The sequence below is a fragment of the Mesoplodon bidens genome (genome assembly GCF_964165515.1).
Source record: "Mesoplodon bidens genome assembly, chromosome: 15".
Taxonomy (NCBI): domain Eukaryota; kingdom Metazoa; phylum Chordata; class Mammalia; order Artiodactyla; family Ziphiidae; genus Mesoplodon; species Mesoplodon bidens.
This window is the reverse complement of record NC_138171.1, coordinates 79023449-79042230: the sequence shown is the minus strand read 5'-3', so window position 1 is coordinate 79042230 and position 18782 is coordinate 79023449. Positions and strand designations below refer to the sequence as shown.

At 38.7% G+C, this 18782-nt stretch overlaps 1 protein-coding gene across 2 annotated transcripts in view; it reads right to left on the bottom strand.

The window, feature by feature from the left end:
• The window catches only part of SPTLC3 (serine palmitoyltransferase long chain base subunit 3), a 132324-nt gene that overhangs the window by 62777 nt on the left and 50765 nt on the right, over positions 1-18782 (bottom strand). For both annotated transcript variants that reach the window (XM_081257868.1, XM_081257869.1), the window contains 2 exons: positions 14632-14756; positions 12066-12159 (listed from right to left, as the gene is read on the bottom strand). In XM_081257868.1, coding sequence (XP_081113994.1) covers positions 12066-12159; positions 14632-14756 — 219 coding nt within the window. The remainder of the gene's footprint in view (positions 1-12065; positions 12160-14631; positions 14757-18782) is intronic.

Sequence of the window (18782 nt, the reverse complement as noted above, 5' to 3'; positions counted from 1 at the left end):
TCTGAGTAGCAACCTGAATTCCATCTGGATCCTTCATTCTCCTTTATCACAAAATATAATATGGTCACAGGCTCTGGGGATTAAGACACAGGCATGTTGGGGGACCATTATTCTACCTCCCACAGAGAACTAAAGAGCCACAGCAGTTCATACATAACAGAATGTTATGGATTAAATGATGGACTCTGACCCTCACCGCATGCGATTCTTAATTGGGAAAAGCAGGATTTGTACAGACAGTGCTAGGCTTCACCACTGAGGGGCTCTATGATCTTGGACAGGTATTCAACAACCTATTTAGGCCTGAATCTCCTCACCTGTAAATGAGGACCATCCACAGGGTTAAATAAATACATAAGAGAATGTTATTAGCTCAGCATCTGACACAGAGTAAATTCTCAATAAGTGCTATTTGCTGGTATAAAATAACCACAGAGAACATGTATTATAAAGATATAGATAGGGCTTCCCTGGTGGCGCAGTGGTTGAGAGTCCGCCTGCCGATGCAGGGGACACGGGTTCGTGCCCTGGTCTGGGAAGATCCCACATGCCGCGGAGCGGCTGGGCCCGTGAGCCATGGCCGTTGAGCCTGCGCGTCCGGAGCCTGTGCTCCACAACGGGAGAGGCCACAACGGTGAGAGGCCCGTGTACCGCAGGAAAAAAAAAAAAAAAAAAAAGATATAGATAAAAACTGATCTATTATCTGGGGGTGTAAAGAGAGAGCGCGAGGATTAAGTTACTGAATGTTTTAAGAGCTGTGTAAAATTGGAAGATAAAATGAAATCCCTGAATTATAATTTTGGCAAAAGATTAAGGAATTACAATTTTGTCTGAAAATAATTTCAAACTTAACAAAAATATTTGCAAGAATAAGAATACTACAAAGAACACCTAGGTACATTTTATCCAGATTCATCTATTAACACTGAATCCCATTTACTTTATCATTCTATCATCTATCTATTATCTATCTATCTATCTATTTACCTATCTACCTATCTATCATCTATCTATCTATCTATCATCATCACCTCTATAGAATTTCCAAGGGAAGACTGGTGAATGATACAATTTGGGCTGAATTCCAAATGATAAATCCAGATAGAGAAGGTGAGATATTGCAATTTGTAATAAGAAATGATGTATTTGGTCTTCATCCACTACACTGTTCCTGGCACATAGCTCCTAAAACACTTAGAATTTCCTAAGTGCTAAAAGCTATATTGGTGTCTTTTGTTATGTTAATGAGATGACTTTTGGAAAGCACCTAAGGATGGAGGCTGGTTGCCAGGGGAACTGACCAATGATTAGAGGGTTGGAATTTTCAGTCTTTCCTTCTAAACTCTGGGGAGCGTTAGGGACTGGAGATTGAGTTCAATCACCATTGGCCAATGGCCAATGATTTAATCAATTTTGCCAATGAGACCTCCATAAACCCCCAGAAGGATGGGGTTCAGAGAGCTTCTGGGTTGCTGAAACAAACTTGGAGATTCAGGGAGAGGTTGTGGAAGCTCCTGCATGCTTTCCCACCCACCTTGCCCTGTGCATCTCTTCTATCTGGCTGTTACTGAGTTATAACCTTTTATAGTTAGATGATAATCTAGTAAGTAATCTGGCTTCCTGAGTTTTGTGAGCTGCTCTAGCAAATTAGTTGAACCTAAAGGAGAGGGTGATGGGAACTTCTGATTTTTAGCTGGTCACTCAGAAGTACAGGTGACAACCTGGAGGTGAGATTGGCATCTGAAATGGGGACAGACCTGTGGAGTCTGATGCTGTCACCAGGTAGAGAGTATCAGAATTAAGTTGAATTGTTGGATGCCCAGCTGGTGTTGCAGAATTTCTTGGTGGTGTAGAGAACTCCACACACATTGGAATTGGTTCCTGAATCATTAAAGGGATAAGAGAACTGCTTTGAGGAGAGCTGATATTTACAATCCATAAAGACAAATCTTTTCCATCTGATGCTGTTCAAAGTTTTAACTCAAAGTTGCTTGTATCTCTGTTTTCATCTCCCCTGGACACCTGGGAGGGCTATGAGCAAAGCTCATCCCTCCAAGGGACAGCATGGCACACAGCAGAACAGGCACATTTCCTTGCTTCTTGAAGTACATACATCTTGGCTTATATACATGTCTTTGTGGCTCTACATTAACGGCCAAGGCCTTAATTTTAAGGTTCTTCTCCAGTAGTTCAGCCCCACACTCAGGACACACTTGGGGGTCTTGCTGTCTTTGCACACTGCAGATTAGTCTTCTGTTTGAAACGTCCTTTCCCTCACCCCTGATTAGAATTCTCCTAATCCTTCAAAGTCTATGGCAAATGCTATGCATTTCATGCAATCCCTTTAATGAGATGACCTCTGCATTCTTCTGGGTCACCATAATGTTCTCCACTATCCCTTAGTGGCGCTGGTGATGACAATGACGAGGATAATAATAATCATAATAACACAGCAGGTACAAACAATTCAGTAGTTTCTATTACCAGGTATTGTGCTAAGCACTTTATATTCCTTCTCCAGCATACCATGAATCAAGCATCATAAAAGAGATTATTTTTGGAATTAGTAAATAGAGATCCAAGAAGGTTAAGTAATTTTCCTAGGACCATATGATAATAGGCTACAGAACAAGGACACTAATGTTTGGATCAAGGCCTATACATTTTTGAAAAAATACCAAATTGATGGTTTTAAATTTATATATGCTGTATGATAATTAACAATTTAGGAAAATTTATTTACAAGGAAATGTATAGATCTTAAGTACACAATGCAATGAATTTTAATAAGAACGTGAGCATCACCCCACTCAAAATAACAACATTTCTATCACCCCAGAAAGTTGTTCATGCCTCTTCTTACCAATTTTCCTCCCCTACAAGGAGAGGCAAGTATTGTTGTGATTTATATCACCATAGAGTTGCTTTATCTGGTTTGAGTTTTCTATAAACAAATTTATACTGTATGTACCCTTTTGTATGTGGTTTATTTAATTAAAAATTATGTTTCTTGAGAGTCATCTACTTTGTATCCGTAGTTTATTCCTTTTTCATTGTAGAATTGTCTTCTATTATATGAATAAGGTATTTTTTTTCTATTGTCCTATTGATAGATATTTGGGTTGTTTCCAGTTTTGAGCTATTATGAATAAAGTTCCTATGAACAGTCTTGCACAAACGTTTAGTGGACATATGCTTTCATTTTCCTGGGAATTCTGAGCTGTGGGATTTCTGGGTCATAGCATAGGGATGTGTTTAGCTTTACAAGATTTGCCGAAGGGTTTTCTAAACGAATTGTTCCACTTACACTTCAGTTATGGGATGGGTGAGTGTTCTAATTGCTCTATACCTCTGACAACACTTGATGTTGTCATCTTTTGAATTTTAACTATTCCAGTGGGTGTGAAAAGGTACATTTGTCAAAGTCTTTACTCTTAACCACTGCCCGATACCACGTGGCCCTTTTTCACTGCAACCCATGATAATTACTTTTGTATATATCTGCTCCTCCTAATAGATTGTAAGCTCTCATTAGCTAAGATATTACCTTATCGTTTTTATAGTTCTCCAAAGCCCTAACATAGTGCCTGAATCAGAAAAGTTGTTCGATAAATGCTTAGTGAGTTTTGGCTTAGAACACATTTTCTGCATTTTGTGTGACTCCCTTTACCAACTTTAGACCAGGAGTGTAAAACAGTGCTCATCACGGTGAGAGGAAGCCTGAGGATAGATAATGTGACAATGTGTGTCTGGTGATATATCTCCGGGTATACTGGCAAGATCCAGGGTCAGCTTAGAGTAAATGAGGTTAGAAAATAACATTGTATTAGGGCTTATATCCCTAACTGTGCATCAGAATCACGTGGGGAGCTCTGAAGAAATGCAACTGCCTTGGTCCCAACCTGAATATTTGGATTCACTTGGTCTGTAGGTAGACCGAGTCATTGACCTTTCATAGATATTCCTAGATGTTTCTATTGTGCAACTAAGACTGTGACATTCCATTGCCCTCAGTAGAATTGAGTGAAGAAATGAGAGGCTGCCATTGATAGATGGTTCTCTCCAAGAGTGAGATCATCACGTTTAATCATATCCATGGATGCAACTACAGTTGAATAATTATCCACTATTTCCTTTATCCTTCCTCAAGAAGACAGATTTTTTGATCACCAATTACCTGTCTTGCCAAAGAATCAAAAAGCCATAGCACATAGCTAATGTCAAAAGCATTTTCCTTCATCTCCTAATAAATTCATTTTTTGAACCCCTGAAAGATGTCTACTCCAAATATGAATTCCCAACACTGTGAAGATAACTTGAATCTGGATGTGACAATTGATGATAAATGAAGAAAAAGAAACAGAACTGGAGGAACTAAACTTGGCTTATCAGAGATGAAAGCAAAGACTGAGTGGTTGATGTAACATTAAGAAATGGAGTCAACATATTTTGAATTAGCATTGAGCTAATGGTCAGGGTTGAGCTGTAGGTCTGAGGGGCCTCAAGTCTGGTTCTTGCAGAGTTCCTGGCCCTGAACTTCACTCCAGAGTGTTCTTCTCACACAGCCGCTGAAGGGGGTTCAGTAAAGGCATAGCCAGAACTCACCCCACTCAGTGAGAGGAAATTTTTCATCAGAATAACTCTACAAGTTGGAAAAGGGGGGTCAATTTGGAATGCTCCCATGCATTGGCTTTCTTCTCCTGTGGGATAATTGTTTTACAGTTTGAGGTTTCTTTGAGGTGGGCACAACAGAACTGGAACAATTCTTCCTCACTTCTTTGCTTTCTTCTTCTCACTTCAATCTTTGTTACTTCCTTGGAGAATGAAGGGAGAGTGCCAAGGAAGAGGAACAGGGAAAAGTAGAGGGGGAGGGAAAGCAGGAGAGAATAGCAGTGAGAAAGAAGAGAGAGAAAACAAGTGTGTGTGTGTGTGTGTGTGTGTGTGTGTGTGGACACATGCATGCACACAGTAAGAAAGGAGAGTTCTGATGGCAGTAATAAAGAATTAGGATCAGGAACTTTGAACTAGGAGGATCCTTACACATCATATAGTTGAACACCTTCATTTTGCAGTTGGAAAACTGAGTACAAGAAAGAGGAAAGGATCTACACAAGGTGATGCAGAAAATCCAGGGCAGAACTGGACGAGAGAACTCAGGTGTCCACCACCACCTCCTTCTAAGTATTTCCTAATACTTCCCATGTTGCCTTGACCTCATCACAAAACCTCACACCCAGGAGCCTGAAAGGGCACTGCAATGACACTGACTAGATGGTTTATGTGTGTGTTTGTGGGGGGGGGGCGTTGGGATAGTGAAAGAAGGCATTTAGGCTAAGGAACAAGATCACTTTTTACCTGACAATAACATAAAACTTAAGTCTTCACATGGAAACAACCTAAATGTCCATTTACAGATGAATGGATAAAGAAGATATAGTGCGACTACCAGTGGCTTCTGCATAGAAAGAGTTCCCAAACGTGGCTGCCGTTGGTGCCTGGTCCCCAGGGAACTACGCCTCTTTGGGGGACTCTCTAACACCAGCAGCTGTGTAGATGACAGGCTCTTGGTGCTCCATCCAGGCTTCAGGGCTGTGCCTCTGAGGTGGGAGAGCCAAGTTCAGGACATTGGTCCACCAGAGACCTCCCAGCTCCATGTAATATCAAATGGCGAAAATCACCCAGAGATTTCCATCTCAGTGCCAAGACCCAACTCCACTCAAAGACCAGCTTGCTACAGTGCTGGACACCGTATGCCAAACAACTAGCAAGACAGGAACACAACCCCACCCATTAGCAGAGAGGCTGCTTAAAATCATAATAAGGTCACAGACACACCAAAACACACCACCAGACGTGGACCTGCCCACCAGAAAGACAAGATCCAGCCTCGTCCACCAGAACACAGGCACTAGTCCCCTCAACCAGGAAGCCTACACAACACACTGAACCAACCTCAGCCACTGGGGGCAGACACCAAAAACAACGGGAACTACGAATCTGCAGCCTGTGAAAAGGAAACCCCAAATACCATAAGTTAAGCAAAATGAGAGCAAAGAAACACACAGCAGATGAAGGAGCAAGGTAAAAACCCACCAGACCAACCAAATGAAGAGGAAATAGGCAGTCTACCTGAAAAAGAATTCAGAATAATGATAGTAAAGATGATCCAAAATCTTAGAAGTAGAATGGAGAAAATACAAGAAACGTTTAACAAGGACCTAGAAGAACTAAAGAGCAAACAAACAATCATGAAAAACAAAATAAATGGAATTAAAAATTCTCCAGAAGGAATCAATAGCAGAATAACTGAAGCAGAAGAATGGATAAGTAACTTGGAAGATAAAATAGTGGAAATAACTACTGCAGAGCAGAATAAAGATAAAAGAATGAAAAGAATTGAGGACAGTCTCAGAGACTTCTGGAACAACATTAATTGCACCAACATTTGAATTATAGGGGTCCCAGAAGAAGAAAAGAAGAAGAAAGGGACTGAGAAAATATTTGAAGAGATTATAGTTGAAAACTTCCCTAATATGGGTAAGGAAATAGTTAATCAAGTCCAGGAAGCACAGAGAGTCCCATATAGGGTAAATTCAAGGAGAAACATGCCAAGACACATGTAAATCAAACTATCAAAAATTAAATACAAAGAAAAAATATTAAAAGCAGCAAGGGGAAAACAATAAATAATATACAAGGGAATCCCCATAAAGTTAACAGCTGATTTTTCAGCAGAAACTCTGCAAGCCAGAAGGGAGAGGCAGGACATATTTAAAGTGATGAAAGGGAAAAACCTACAAGCAAGATTTCTCTATCCAGCAAGGACCTCATTCAGATTTGACGGAGAAATTAAAACCTTTACAGACAAACAAAAGCTAATAGAATTCAGCATCACCAAACCAGCTTTACAACAAATGCTAAAGGAACTTCTTTAGGCAGGAGACACAAGAGAAGGAAAAGACCTACAATAAGAAACCCAAAACAATTAAGAAAATGGTAATAGGAACATACATATCAATAATTACATTAAAAGTAAATGGAGTAAAGGCTCCAAACAAAAGACATAGACTGGCTGAATGGATACAAAAACAAGACCCATATATATGCTGTCTACAAGAGACCCACTTCAGACCTAGGGACACATACAGACTGAAAGTGAGGGGATGGAAAAAGATAGTCAATGCAAATGGAAATCAAAAGAAAGCTGGAGTAGCAATTTTCATATCAGACAAAATAGACTTTAAAACAAAGACTATTACAAGAGACAAAGAAGGACACTACATAAAGATCAAGGGATCAATCCAAGAAGAAGATATAACAATTGTAAATATTTATGCACCCAAAATAGGAGCACCTCAGTACATAAGGCAAATGCTAACAGCCATAAAAGGGGGAAATTGACAGTAACACAATCATAGTGGGGACTTTAACACCCCACTTTCACCAAAGGACAGATCATACAAAATGAAAATAAATAAGGAAACACAAGCTTTAAAAGATACATTAAACAAGATGGACTTAATTGAGATTTCTAGGACATTCCATCCAAAAACAACAGAATACACTTTCTTCTCAAGTGCTCATGGAACATTCTCCAGAATAGATCATGTCTTGGGTCACAAGTCAAGCCTTGGTAAATTTAAGAAAATTGAAATCATATCAAGTATCTTTTCTGACCACAACGCTATGAGACTAGATATCAATTACAGGGAAAAAATCTGTAAAAAATACAAACACATGGAGGCTAAACAATACACTACTTAATAACCAAGAGATGACTGAAGAAATCAAAGAGGAAATCAAAAAATACCTAGAAACAAATGACAATGTAAACATGACAGCTCAAAACCTATGGGATACAGCAAAAGCAGTTCTAAGAGATAAGTTTATAGCAATTCAATCCTACCTTAAGAAACAAGAAACATCTCAAATAAACAACCTAACCTTACACCTAGAGCAATTTAGAGAAATAAGAACAACGAAACCCCAAAGTTAGCAGAAGGAAAGAAATCATAAAGATCAGATCAGAAATAAATGAAAAAGAAATGAAGGAAACAATAGCAAAGATCAATAAAACTAAAAGCTAGTTCTTTGAGAAGATAAACAAAAGTGATAAACCATTACCAGACTCATCAAGAAAAAAAGGGAGAAGACTCAAATCAATAGAATTAGAAATGAAAAAGGAGAAGTAACAACTGACACTGCAGAAATACAAAGGATCATGAGAGATTACTAGAAGCAACTATATGCCAATAAAATGGACAGCCTGGAAGAAATGGACAAATTCTTAGAAATGCACAACATTCTGAGACTGAATGAGGAAGAAAGAGAAAATATGAACAGACCAGTCACAAGCACTGAAATTGAAACTGTGACTTAAAATCTTCCAACAAACAAAAGCCCAGGACCAGATGGCTTCACAGGTTAATTCTATCAAACATTTAGAGAAGAGCTAACACCTATCCTTCTCAAACTTTTCCAAAATATAGCAGAGGGAGGAACACTTCCAAACTCATTCTATGAGGCCACCATCACCCTGATACCAAAAGCAGACAAAGATTTCACAAACAAAGAAAACTACAGACCAATATCACTGATGAAAAATCAGTGATGCAAAAATAGATGCAAAAATCCTCAATAGATGCAAAAATCCTCAACAAAATACTAGCAAACAGAATCCAACAGCACATTAAAAGGATCATACACCATGACCAAGTGAGGCTTATCCCAGGAATGCAAGGATTCTTTGATATACACAAATCAATCAATGTGATACACCATATTGACAAATTGAGGGTGAAAACCATATGATCATCTCAATAGATACAGAGAAAGCTTTTGACAAAATTCAACACCCATTTATGATAAAAACTCTCCAGCAAGTAGGCATAGAGGGAACTTACCTCACCATAATAAAGGCCATATATGACAAACCCACCACCAACATTGTCCTCAATGGTGAAAAACTGAAACCTTTTCCATTAAGATCAGGAACAAGACAAAGTTGCCCACCCTCACCACTATTATTCAACATAGTTTTGGAAGTTTTAACCACAGCAATCGGAGAAGAAAAAGAAATAAAAGGAATCCAAACCAGCAAAGAAGAAGTAAAGCTGTCACTGTTTGCAGATGACATGATACTATACATAGAGAATCCTAAAGATGCTACCAGAAAACTACTAGAACTGATTAATGAATTTGGTAAAGTAGCTGGATACAAAATTAACGCACAGAAGTCTTTTGCATTCCTATACGCTAATAATGAAAAATCTGAAAGAGGAATTAAGGAAACACTCCCATTTACCATTGCAACAAAAAGAATAAAATACCTAGGAATAAACCTACCTAAGGAGATGAAAGACCTGTATGCAGAAAATTATAAGACACTGATGAAAGAAATTAAAGATGATACAAATAGATTGAGAGATATACCATGCTTTTTGGATAGGAAGAGTCAACATTGTGAAAATGACTATACTACCCAAGGCACTCTACAGATTCAATGCAATCCCTATCAAACTACCACTGGCATTTTTCACAGAACTAGAACAAAAAATTTCACAATATGTATGGAAACACAAAAGACCCCGAATAGCCAATGCAATCTTGAGAAAGAAAAAGGGAGCTGGAGGAGTCAGCCTCCCTGACTTCAGACTATACTACAAAGCTACAGTAATCAAGACAATATGGTACTGGCACAAAAACAGAAATATAGATCAATGGAACAGGATAGAAAGCCCAGAGATAAATCCACACACATATGGTCACCTTATCTTTGATAAAGGAGGCAAGAATATACAGTGGAGGAAAGACAGCCTCTTCAGTAAGTGGAGGTGGGAAAACTGGACAGCTGCATGTATAAGAATGAAATTAGAACACTCCCTAACACCATACACAAAAATAAACTTAAAATGGTTTAGAGACCTAAATATAAGGCCAGACACTATCAAACTCTTAGAGGAAAACATTGGCAGAACACTCTATGACATAAATCACAGCAAGATCCTTTTTGACCCACCTCCTAGAGAAATGGAAATAAAAACAAAAAGAAACAAATGGCACCTAATGAAACTTAAAAGCTTTTGCACAGCAAAGACGCCATAAACAAGATGAAAAGACAACCCTCAGAATGGGAGAAAATATTTGCAAATGAAGCAACTGATAAAGGATTAGTCTCCAAAATTTACAAGCAGCTCATGCAGCTCAATATCAAAAAAACAAAAAACCCAATCCAAAAAAAAGGGAGAAGACCTAAATATACACTTCTAAGAAGATATACAGATTTCCAACAAACACATGAAAGAATGTTTAACATCATTAATCACTGGAGAAATGCAATTCAAAACTACAATGAGATCTCATCTCACACTGGTCAGAATAGCCATCACAAAAAAATCTACAAACAATAAATGCTGGAGAGGGTGTGGAGAAAAGGGAACCCTCATACACTGTTGGTGGGAATGTAAATTGACATAGCCACTATGGACAACAGTATGGAGGTTCCTTAAAAAACTAAAAATAGAACTACCATACGACCCAGCAATCCCACTACTGGGCATATACCCTGAGAAAACCATAATTCAAAAAGAGTCATGTTCCACAATGTTCATTGCAGCTCTATTTACAGTAGCCAGGATATGGAAGCAACCTAAGTGTCCATTAACAGTTGAATGGATAAAGAAGATGTGGCACATATATACAATAGAATATATCTCAGCCATGAAAGGAAACGAAATTGAGTTATTTGTAGTGTGGTGGATGGACCTAGAGTCTGTCCTACAGAGTGAAGTAAGTCAGAAAGAGAAAAACTAATACTGTGTGCTAACACATATATATGGAATCTAAAAAAAAAAAAAGTCATGAAGAACCTAGGGGCAAGATGAGAATAAAGACACAGACCTACTAGAGAATGGACTTGAGGACACTGGGAGGGGGAAGGGTAAGCTGGGACAAAGTGAGAGAGAGTTAGTGTATATATGGACATATAAACACTACCAAATGTAAAATAGATAGGTAGTGGGAAGCAGTCGAATAGCACAGGGAGATAAGCTCCTTGCTTTGTGACCAGCTTGAAGGGTGGGATAGGGAGGGTGGGAGGGTGGGAGATGCAAGAGGGAAGAGATATGGGGATATATGTATATGTATAACTGATTCACTTTGTTATAAAGCAGAAACTAACACACCATTGTAAAGCAATTATACTCCAATAAAAACGTTAAAAAAAAAGAAGATATGGTGCATGTACACAATGGAATACAACTCAACCATAAAAAAGAATGAAATAATACCATTTGCAGCAATATGGATGCAACTAGAGATTATCATACTAAGTGAAGTAAGTCAAAAGAGAAAGACAAATACCGTATAATATCATTTATATGTGGAATCTAAAATATGACACAGATGAACCTATCTACAAAACAGAGACAGACTCACAGACAGAGAGAACAGACTTGTGGCCCTCCAAGGGGGAGGGGGAGGGGGGGAGAGGTGGACTGGGAGTTTGGGGTTAGTAGATGCAAACTATTATGTATAGAATGGATAAACAACAAGGTACTACTGTACAGCACAGAGAACTACATCCAACATCCCAAGATAAACCATAATGGAAAAGAATATTAAAAAGAATGCATATATAAGCGAGTCACTTTGCTCTACAGCAGAAATTATCACAACACTGTAAATCGACTGTGCTTCAATGAAAAAAAAAACTTAAGTCTTTAAACTTTCTCAAGGCAGAGTTACAAAAGAGGAGGCATTATCACACTTCTGATAGTTAACGTGCAGTCTAAGAGCTCAGTCATGGCTTCAGAGGCCGCACTGGAAGACCACTAATGACAGAGACACTAACATGTTTGGGTTACACTTAGCAATCTGTGTGTTTAATGCAGTTCAACCATTTGTTCCAGGTCACCGGAGGTTAACAAGCCAGTAGTGAGTATAAACATGACTGTGTTTCATTAGCTAAGCTCGCAGGTCGAAGAGCAAGGACTAAGCCCCATCAATAATCTTTACTTTTGTCTAGAAGCAAGAGGTATCTATTGGATAAAAACACAGATACTCACTGTTGTGTTTGAAAATCCTTATGGTTGCACCCGAGAGTCGGGCCCCAAGCACAAGAGATGCATGGTTTAACTCATCGCTTAAAATGAGGCATCCCTGGTAGAAAACAAGCACATGAAACATAGGCCAATAAATAAAATGAAGGGAAAACAACATGTGGGAACAGGAACTCACTTTAAGATCTATAACACAGATTCTCCAAAACCCTCTTTAATTTTAAAAGTCCAAGAGTTTAAACTGGTGTCTACGTGGATAAAATCCTCTAGAGCAATTTGCTGATGGGGTTGGGGATCTGTTAAGGGTTAACACTTTTTGAAACATCTGCATATAGTTTTCAGCAGAGGAGGTCATCCAAGATCTTAGTTAAGCACCGGGTAGAGTCTAAAGGATTGATGGTTGGGAGGAAAACTAATATGATTTTGGGTGGGTTGTGGATTTGCTGGGGCTTTTCAATCCCATGCTGGATTATTTGGAATGGTTTAGGGGCACTTTTACTGGAAGGCAGGGATAATTTCTGCAAAACATTTCAAGCTCTTGTTTTCTGATTCTCATTCCCTACTATATTAACATCCACGTAGACAGAGGCATCACTGCTTTACAGTTAAAAACTTTGCATCTGGAAAAGTATGGATGGCAATTCAGTCTGAGGCAAGGAGAGAAGGTCACTCTAATTTACTGCTTATATAAATTACTGTTTGTAAAATTATTTTTCTTTATTAATTTAAAGATTTCTAAATTATGAAATTGCTCAAGTAGACTCAAAATGCAGAGACATGCAAAAAAATTAAAAATAAAGACCTTTTTTTTATGGTCACCCAGAATCTTAGAGTTCTCCCTTATATTTTAGAAATCTCACACATGATACATTTTTAAGTTTTTGAGGCCAAAGCCAGCAAAATTCTCACATCTCCATACCCCAGACATTGTGTGTGTATTTATAATTTTTTTTGGTGGACATTTGAGTTACTTGTAAACCTCATGATACCTCACCCTGAAATTCTTTAGCACGTGTCTCCTAGGAAAAAGGACACTCTCCTACATGATCACAATGCAATTATCACACCTTTGAAATTAAACATTAATACAATGCTATCATCTAATATACAGTTCAAATTCAAATTTTTCCAACTGTCCTAAAAATGTCTTGATGCCTTTTACAGATGTTACCTTTCCTTCTATTTTTTTCAATGCAGAATCCAATCAAAGATCATATACTGCTTTATATTAGTTGTCATGAGTCAGATTTTTAAAAACATAAATCTGATTATGGCACTTGCTTACTTAAAATGAACAAACCAACTCTTCATTTTTCTCCAGGAGAATTCCCAACACTCTAGCATGATTTACACTATAAGGCTCTTTACAATTTGGTAACTGCCTTCACCTCTGGTCTCTTCTTCATCCACTCTCCTATGTTCTAATTCTTCCAAATCTCAGTGCTTCACACATGCTGCTCACTCTTCCTTGTCTTAAGAAAATAACTTACTTATCTAAACAGATAAGTAACAGATTCTGTTCTCATGTCACCTACTTTGCACAAGCATCTCAGCCTTTCTCGAGAAGAGTTAGGGGACAACTCTTTTGTCCTTCCCCATTTATGGACACTCCTTTTCTGGGGTATTTATCCTATGTTATTTGGTGTGTTATTACCCCCATTAGAAACTACATGAATTTACAGGGCAAAGGTCTTGTTCATCTCTGTATGCTCTGTAACTTGCCTCATATGAGAACACAGTAGATTCTCAATAAGCGACTTATTGAATGAATAAAGGGACAAATAACACAAGAAAAATGTTTTGTTAAAATAAATGCTTAATAAGCATTTGTTATGCTGAACATGGTGACTCGGGGACCTAAAAATTTAATTGATTTTGCAAAATGGTCACTGAAGAGGAAGTTTGACTCCCATCTAGGGCTGCAATTCTATAACCAGATATCATGATGAAGAGATTTGCTGGACTCAGCTGGTACTTAGACAGGCTGGGACCTGGAACCTGGGACTCTTTGCTGCAATGCTTGCACCTGGACAAACCTCTTCATCTCCTTGTGCAACAAAATACAAAGAAACTATATGGGACTAAAAATAACTGTGTGCTTGTGCAGCTGGGGCAAGTTATGGACAACAAGATACAAAAAGACCAAAAAACCCAGCTGCCACTTCGGAAGAGCCGGAAGCAAAAGCAGGGTACCACATATGCCTCTTGCACACAACACCACCAAAGCAGTGGGCAAACCTCCTAAGCCACCCCTCTGGCCTTACCCTGGGACCTGCCCCTATCCTCACCCCATATGAAGAACTAGCTCGACCCCTCCTTGGGGACGAGCTCCCCCGCTGCTGCAGCAGGGGCCCCAGTAAAGCCTTGCCTGAATCTCTTGTCTGGCCTCTTATCAATTTCTATTGATTAAGGAGGCCAGGCATCTTGGTCGGTAACAGTACATGTATTCAAAAAGCTGAACATCCAAGCCTAAGAAAAGAAACTTCTCAGCCATATGTCTAACAAAGGACCTGCTCAGAGTTATGTCTTAGGAATAACACAGCATAAGACAATTATGTTAACAAATTCTCACCTTTCCAACGAGTGCAGGGATATTCATTGAGTTCGTTGCAAATCCCATCCCAAAGACCATAGCAGCCTCTACATTCAGGAACTTAGCCACAAGGTCCTCCAACTCTTTATGTTTATCCAAGGTTCCTGCTCATGAAATGATAGGATGGGTGAATCTCCCGTTCTCAACAAGTCCAAGATTGAAAACTCAAATTCCAATGCTTACCCATTACCAAAAGACACATACAGGAGTGCACATAGCAGGTCTACTTGCCATAGGCCGAATCTAGAATCAACCCAAATAACCACACACTGTAGAATGGATCAATACATATACTGTAGAATTCAACACAGCAGTGAGAAAAAACAAACTAATGTCCCACACAACGACATGGAAAATCTCAGAAATACGTGGTCGAGAGAAAAATGTCAGACATGTATACACTCATATTGTATGAATCCATTTATAAGAAATTTACAAACAGACAAAACTAACCTGTAGTGTTAGAAGTCAGCAAAGTGGTTTCTTTTGTTGAGAGTGTGGAGAGAACTTTGAGATGCTCTGTTTTGTTTCTAGATCTGGGTGCTGGTTACGTGGGTATGTTTGTTTTGTGAAAATCCATTTTATACTTACGATTGGTGCACTTTTCTATATATATACTTTATAATGCAATAAAATTTATAAAAAATGCCACAGTTCCTCTTTCCACTTTACATCCCACGAATAATTAATTAAATTCTAATTCCCTCAGAGGGTTCCCGACACTCAAATGCAAACAGAGCTCATTCATGACTTCCATACATGCATTAAGCTATAATTTATTGAACCTTTGGAATGTGCTAGATTTCAAAGCCCACTATTTAGGTTATCTCATTTAAGTTTAAGGGCCCAATAATGCAGGTATTATTACTTTACAGATAAGAAAACTGGAGTGGGAAGAGGTCACAGATAAAAAGCAACAGAGATACTCAAGTCTAACTCCAAAGTTCATATTTTTAAGCCTCTGCTACCTTTAAATGCTTACTCTCTGACCCCTTCTTATAAATAATCCCTCGTGCCTTACTGAGAGTAAATACTAATGCTTCCCATAGTCTTGTTTGCCATCACTCTAACTTCTAGATCTATACTGTCCAATATGGTAGCCGCCAACTACATATGGTTAGTGCAATAGAGGAACTGAGTTTTAAATTTTATTTAATTTTAGTTATTTTTTTCCACTAAACACAACTTCACTGTTTTGGTAGGATTATTTCTCACTTATTTCACTTTAACCAGTGAAAATTTGGTGTCTGAATTGACATGTACTGTAAGGGTAAAATATCCACTACTTTTTGAAGAGAGAACAAAAACAATAAAAATAATATAGTATAGTTCATTAATCTTTTACTTATTGATTACATGTTTAAATGACAATACTTGGGATATATTGGATCAAATAAAATGTATTATGAAATTGTTTACCTAATTTTTAAAAACTTTAAAAAATGTGGCTATGAGAAAATTTTAAATTACACGTGTCTTGCATTATATTTTTATTGGTCTAGATGATACACTTAACAGAATAGAAAAAATGTACAAGTGGACAGGAATTTGCATCCATCCATATGCAGATTTCACTCAGATTTAAGTTAGAGGAATGTTGTTAGCATATTCAGGACTATTATAAACAAGCTTCTATTAATCTAAAGATTAACATACATTACTACAGAGTGTGATATCAGAATTTTATTTAAATTGGTAAATTAGCTTGCTTATTGAGCTAAAATGGCGAGGAGTTGAACTTTAGAAGGCATTGCATGGTGAGCTGAAGTTTTATTTTGCAGTTAACATAAAAGAGAACATGAGATGGCCCATCTTTGCCCTTCCCCTCTCCTCGCGCTTCTGGCTGGTGGCCTTTTTCTCAAATCAGAATTCATTTATGCTCCAAACTGTCAGAAAACATAGTAAAACAAACATTCTAGCAGAGTCAATGGGATTCAAGATTTGGGGGTGGGGAATAGTTAGAAATTTAAATTGTAATTTAAAACTTTATTATCCAAGATGCACTATAGTGTGAAAAGAGAAACTGAAATTTAAAGATAAAACGTGGGCACATAATCTTTTGTCAGATTTGTTTTTACCCAGCAGAGACTGCATTCCAAAGGGAACGGCTCCAAGAACAGGTAATGAAAAGTCCACTGACCTGGCCATGAGGAGAGCTGGTTCTGACCCCAGCTCTTCCATTAAACAGCTGGGTGGCCTCTGGCCGCCCCTCCTGGCAGTTTCTGGAGAGATTGGGAGAGGTGCTGTTTTAGGTATCTTTGATCTTGGGAGTGGTCTTTCCTCCACCTAGAATGGTCTTCTGGCAGCTCCTAGTCACTCTTTGAAATCCACCTAACATGGCCTCTTTTCTTGGATGCAGTCTCAGCTTCCCCAGGCAAACTTGGTCATTTTCTCCTCTGAGGTCATATGAGCCTCATCACATAATTATTACAGCACTTAGTAAGTTTTACTGGGGATGTTCATGGGGCCATCTTCTTTATTACAGAAAGAGCCCTTGGAGTGCAGATACTGGGTATGCAGATACTGGCACTCCTATTGCAGTACTGACACGTAGTAGGTGCTTGCTGAGTTGCATTCTGTCTTTTGATGGAGAAGGAGGCCAAGACTGAGGCTAGAGGAGGGGATGGCACAGGGAAAAACATCAAGAAGTCATGTGATTCCAGGGCAACAAGGTGACCAGGCAGTGAGCACCAGCTTGGAAACACCAATACCTGAAGTTCTCCAGCAAGGATGGAGGGTGCCCAAACTTTGTTAACTTGGTAACTTTCCCCATGAGCCTTTCCTGCTCAGATGTCAGGGGACAACTGTGTCCTGGTCCAGTCACCCAGAAGTGCATGAGTAGACGTTTACGATGAATCTGCGTAATGTCTTCCTCCACCTACATCTTCCCCAAATCTGCCATTCCAAGGCCTTATCTATAATAGTTACATCACTAAAAGTCCTTAGGATAATACAGGATGTCTTGTAAATGATTAAACAGCCAACCAACATGGGTGTGTCTAAGAACACCCTGAGAAATCCCCCCCCCACCGCTATGAGGTCTCTTTCATTATCTTGACTTAAAGAGAGAGAGAAGGGGTGGGGGGGGAGGGGGAAGCAGGTGACCAGATTAGGTCTCCAGAAACCAGCCTTCTTCTGGATTTCCAGTGGTCAGGTGGTTAGTAAAGTAATTTTCAAATATATCAGTTTCTACAAATGGATGTCTCACAGCTGGGTTACGAGTTGTGAGTGGTTTTGCATCTAGGGGCTTACCTTCAATTTGTAGAAAATAATAGTTCCCACTCCCAAACCCCACGATCATGGAGTTTTTCGTTTAGTGTTCATAGCTCAGATTTCATCAACAGATCTGAGAGATTCCCAGGATGGCTGGACATTTTCTACTCTAAGAAGCCATGCCTTGCAACGTTAGACTGGGCTGGTCTGGGATGGGGTGGATTTTTTAAGGAAAAATAGATAATATGTCTCTTTCATATTAATGGACTGCTGCTTTCTGCCTCCTGTTCCTCAAATTCAAGAAATAGAAATGTAGGAATTAACACAACATTGTAAATCAACTATACTTCAATAAAAAATATTAAAACTGAAGAAAAAAGAAATGAAAATGTAGGAGGACCTTGGGGAAACAAAACTGTCACTAGAAACTTAACTAGCTTGTTTCCACCAACATTCAAGCCATACCCTGATTGAATGGAGATGCCTGAGTCCTGTCAAGTTTGCCCTTGGTGGTCTGAGTACCTGAGGAATTCTAGAAATCATATTCAACATTTTGTTGCTGACATATAACTATGGGCCTTTTTTTTTAAATCTCAAGAAAGCAGAGCTATAGCCCTAACTGAAGGTACAGATATATCCACAATAACCTTTATTTGTCTATGACCTTTGTTTTTTTTCTTTAGTCTCTGAAAGTCACATATAGGCTGGTGAGAATGGATCTCCAAATTTCAGTGCTGTTCATATATTGACACTTGTTCTTATCCTGAAGGTTTATTTATCTAGTGGATACTGAAAATCTGCTTTGTGAATAAAAGAATAAATACAAGCTGGGTGTATCCTCTAGCCAGATCTCTCAGCAGTATTTTCACATGCCAAGCACAGGGTGTGCCACCATCAGTCAAATCAATAAAAATCAG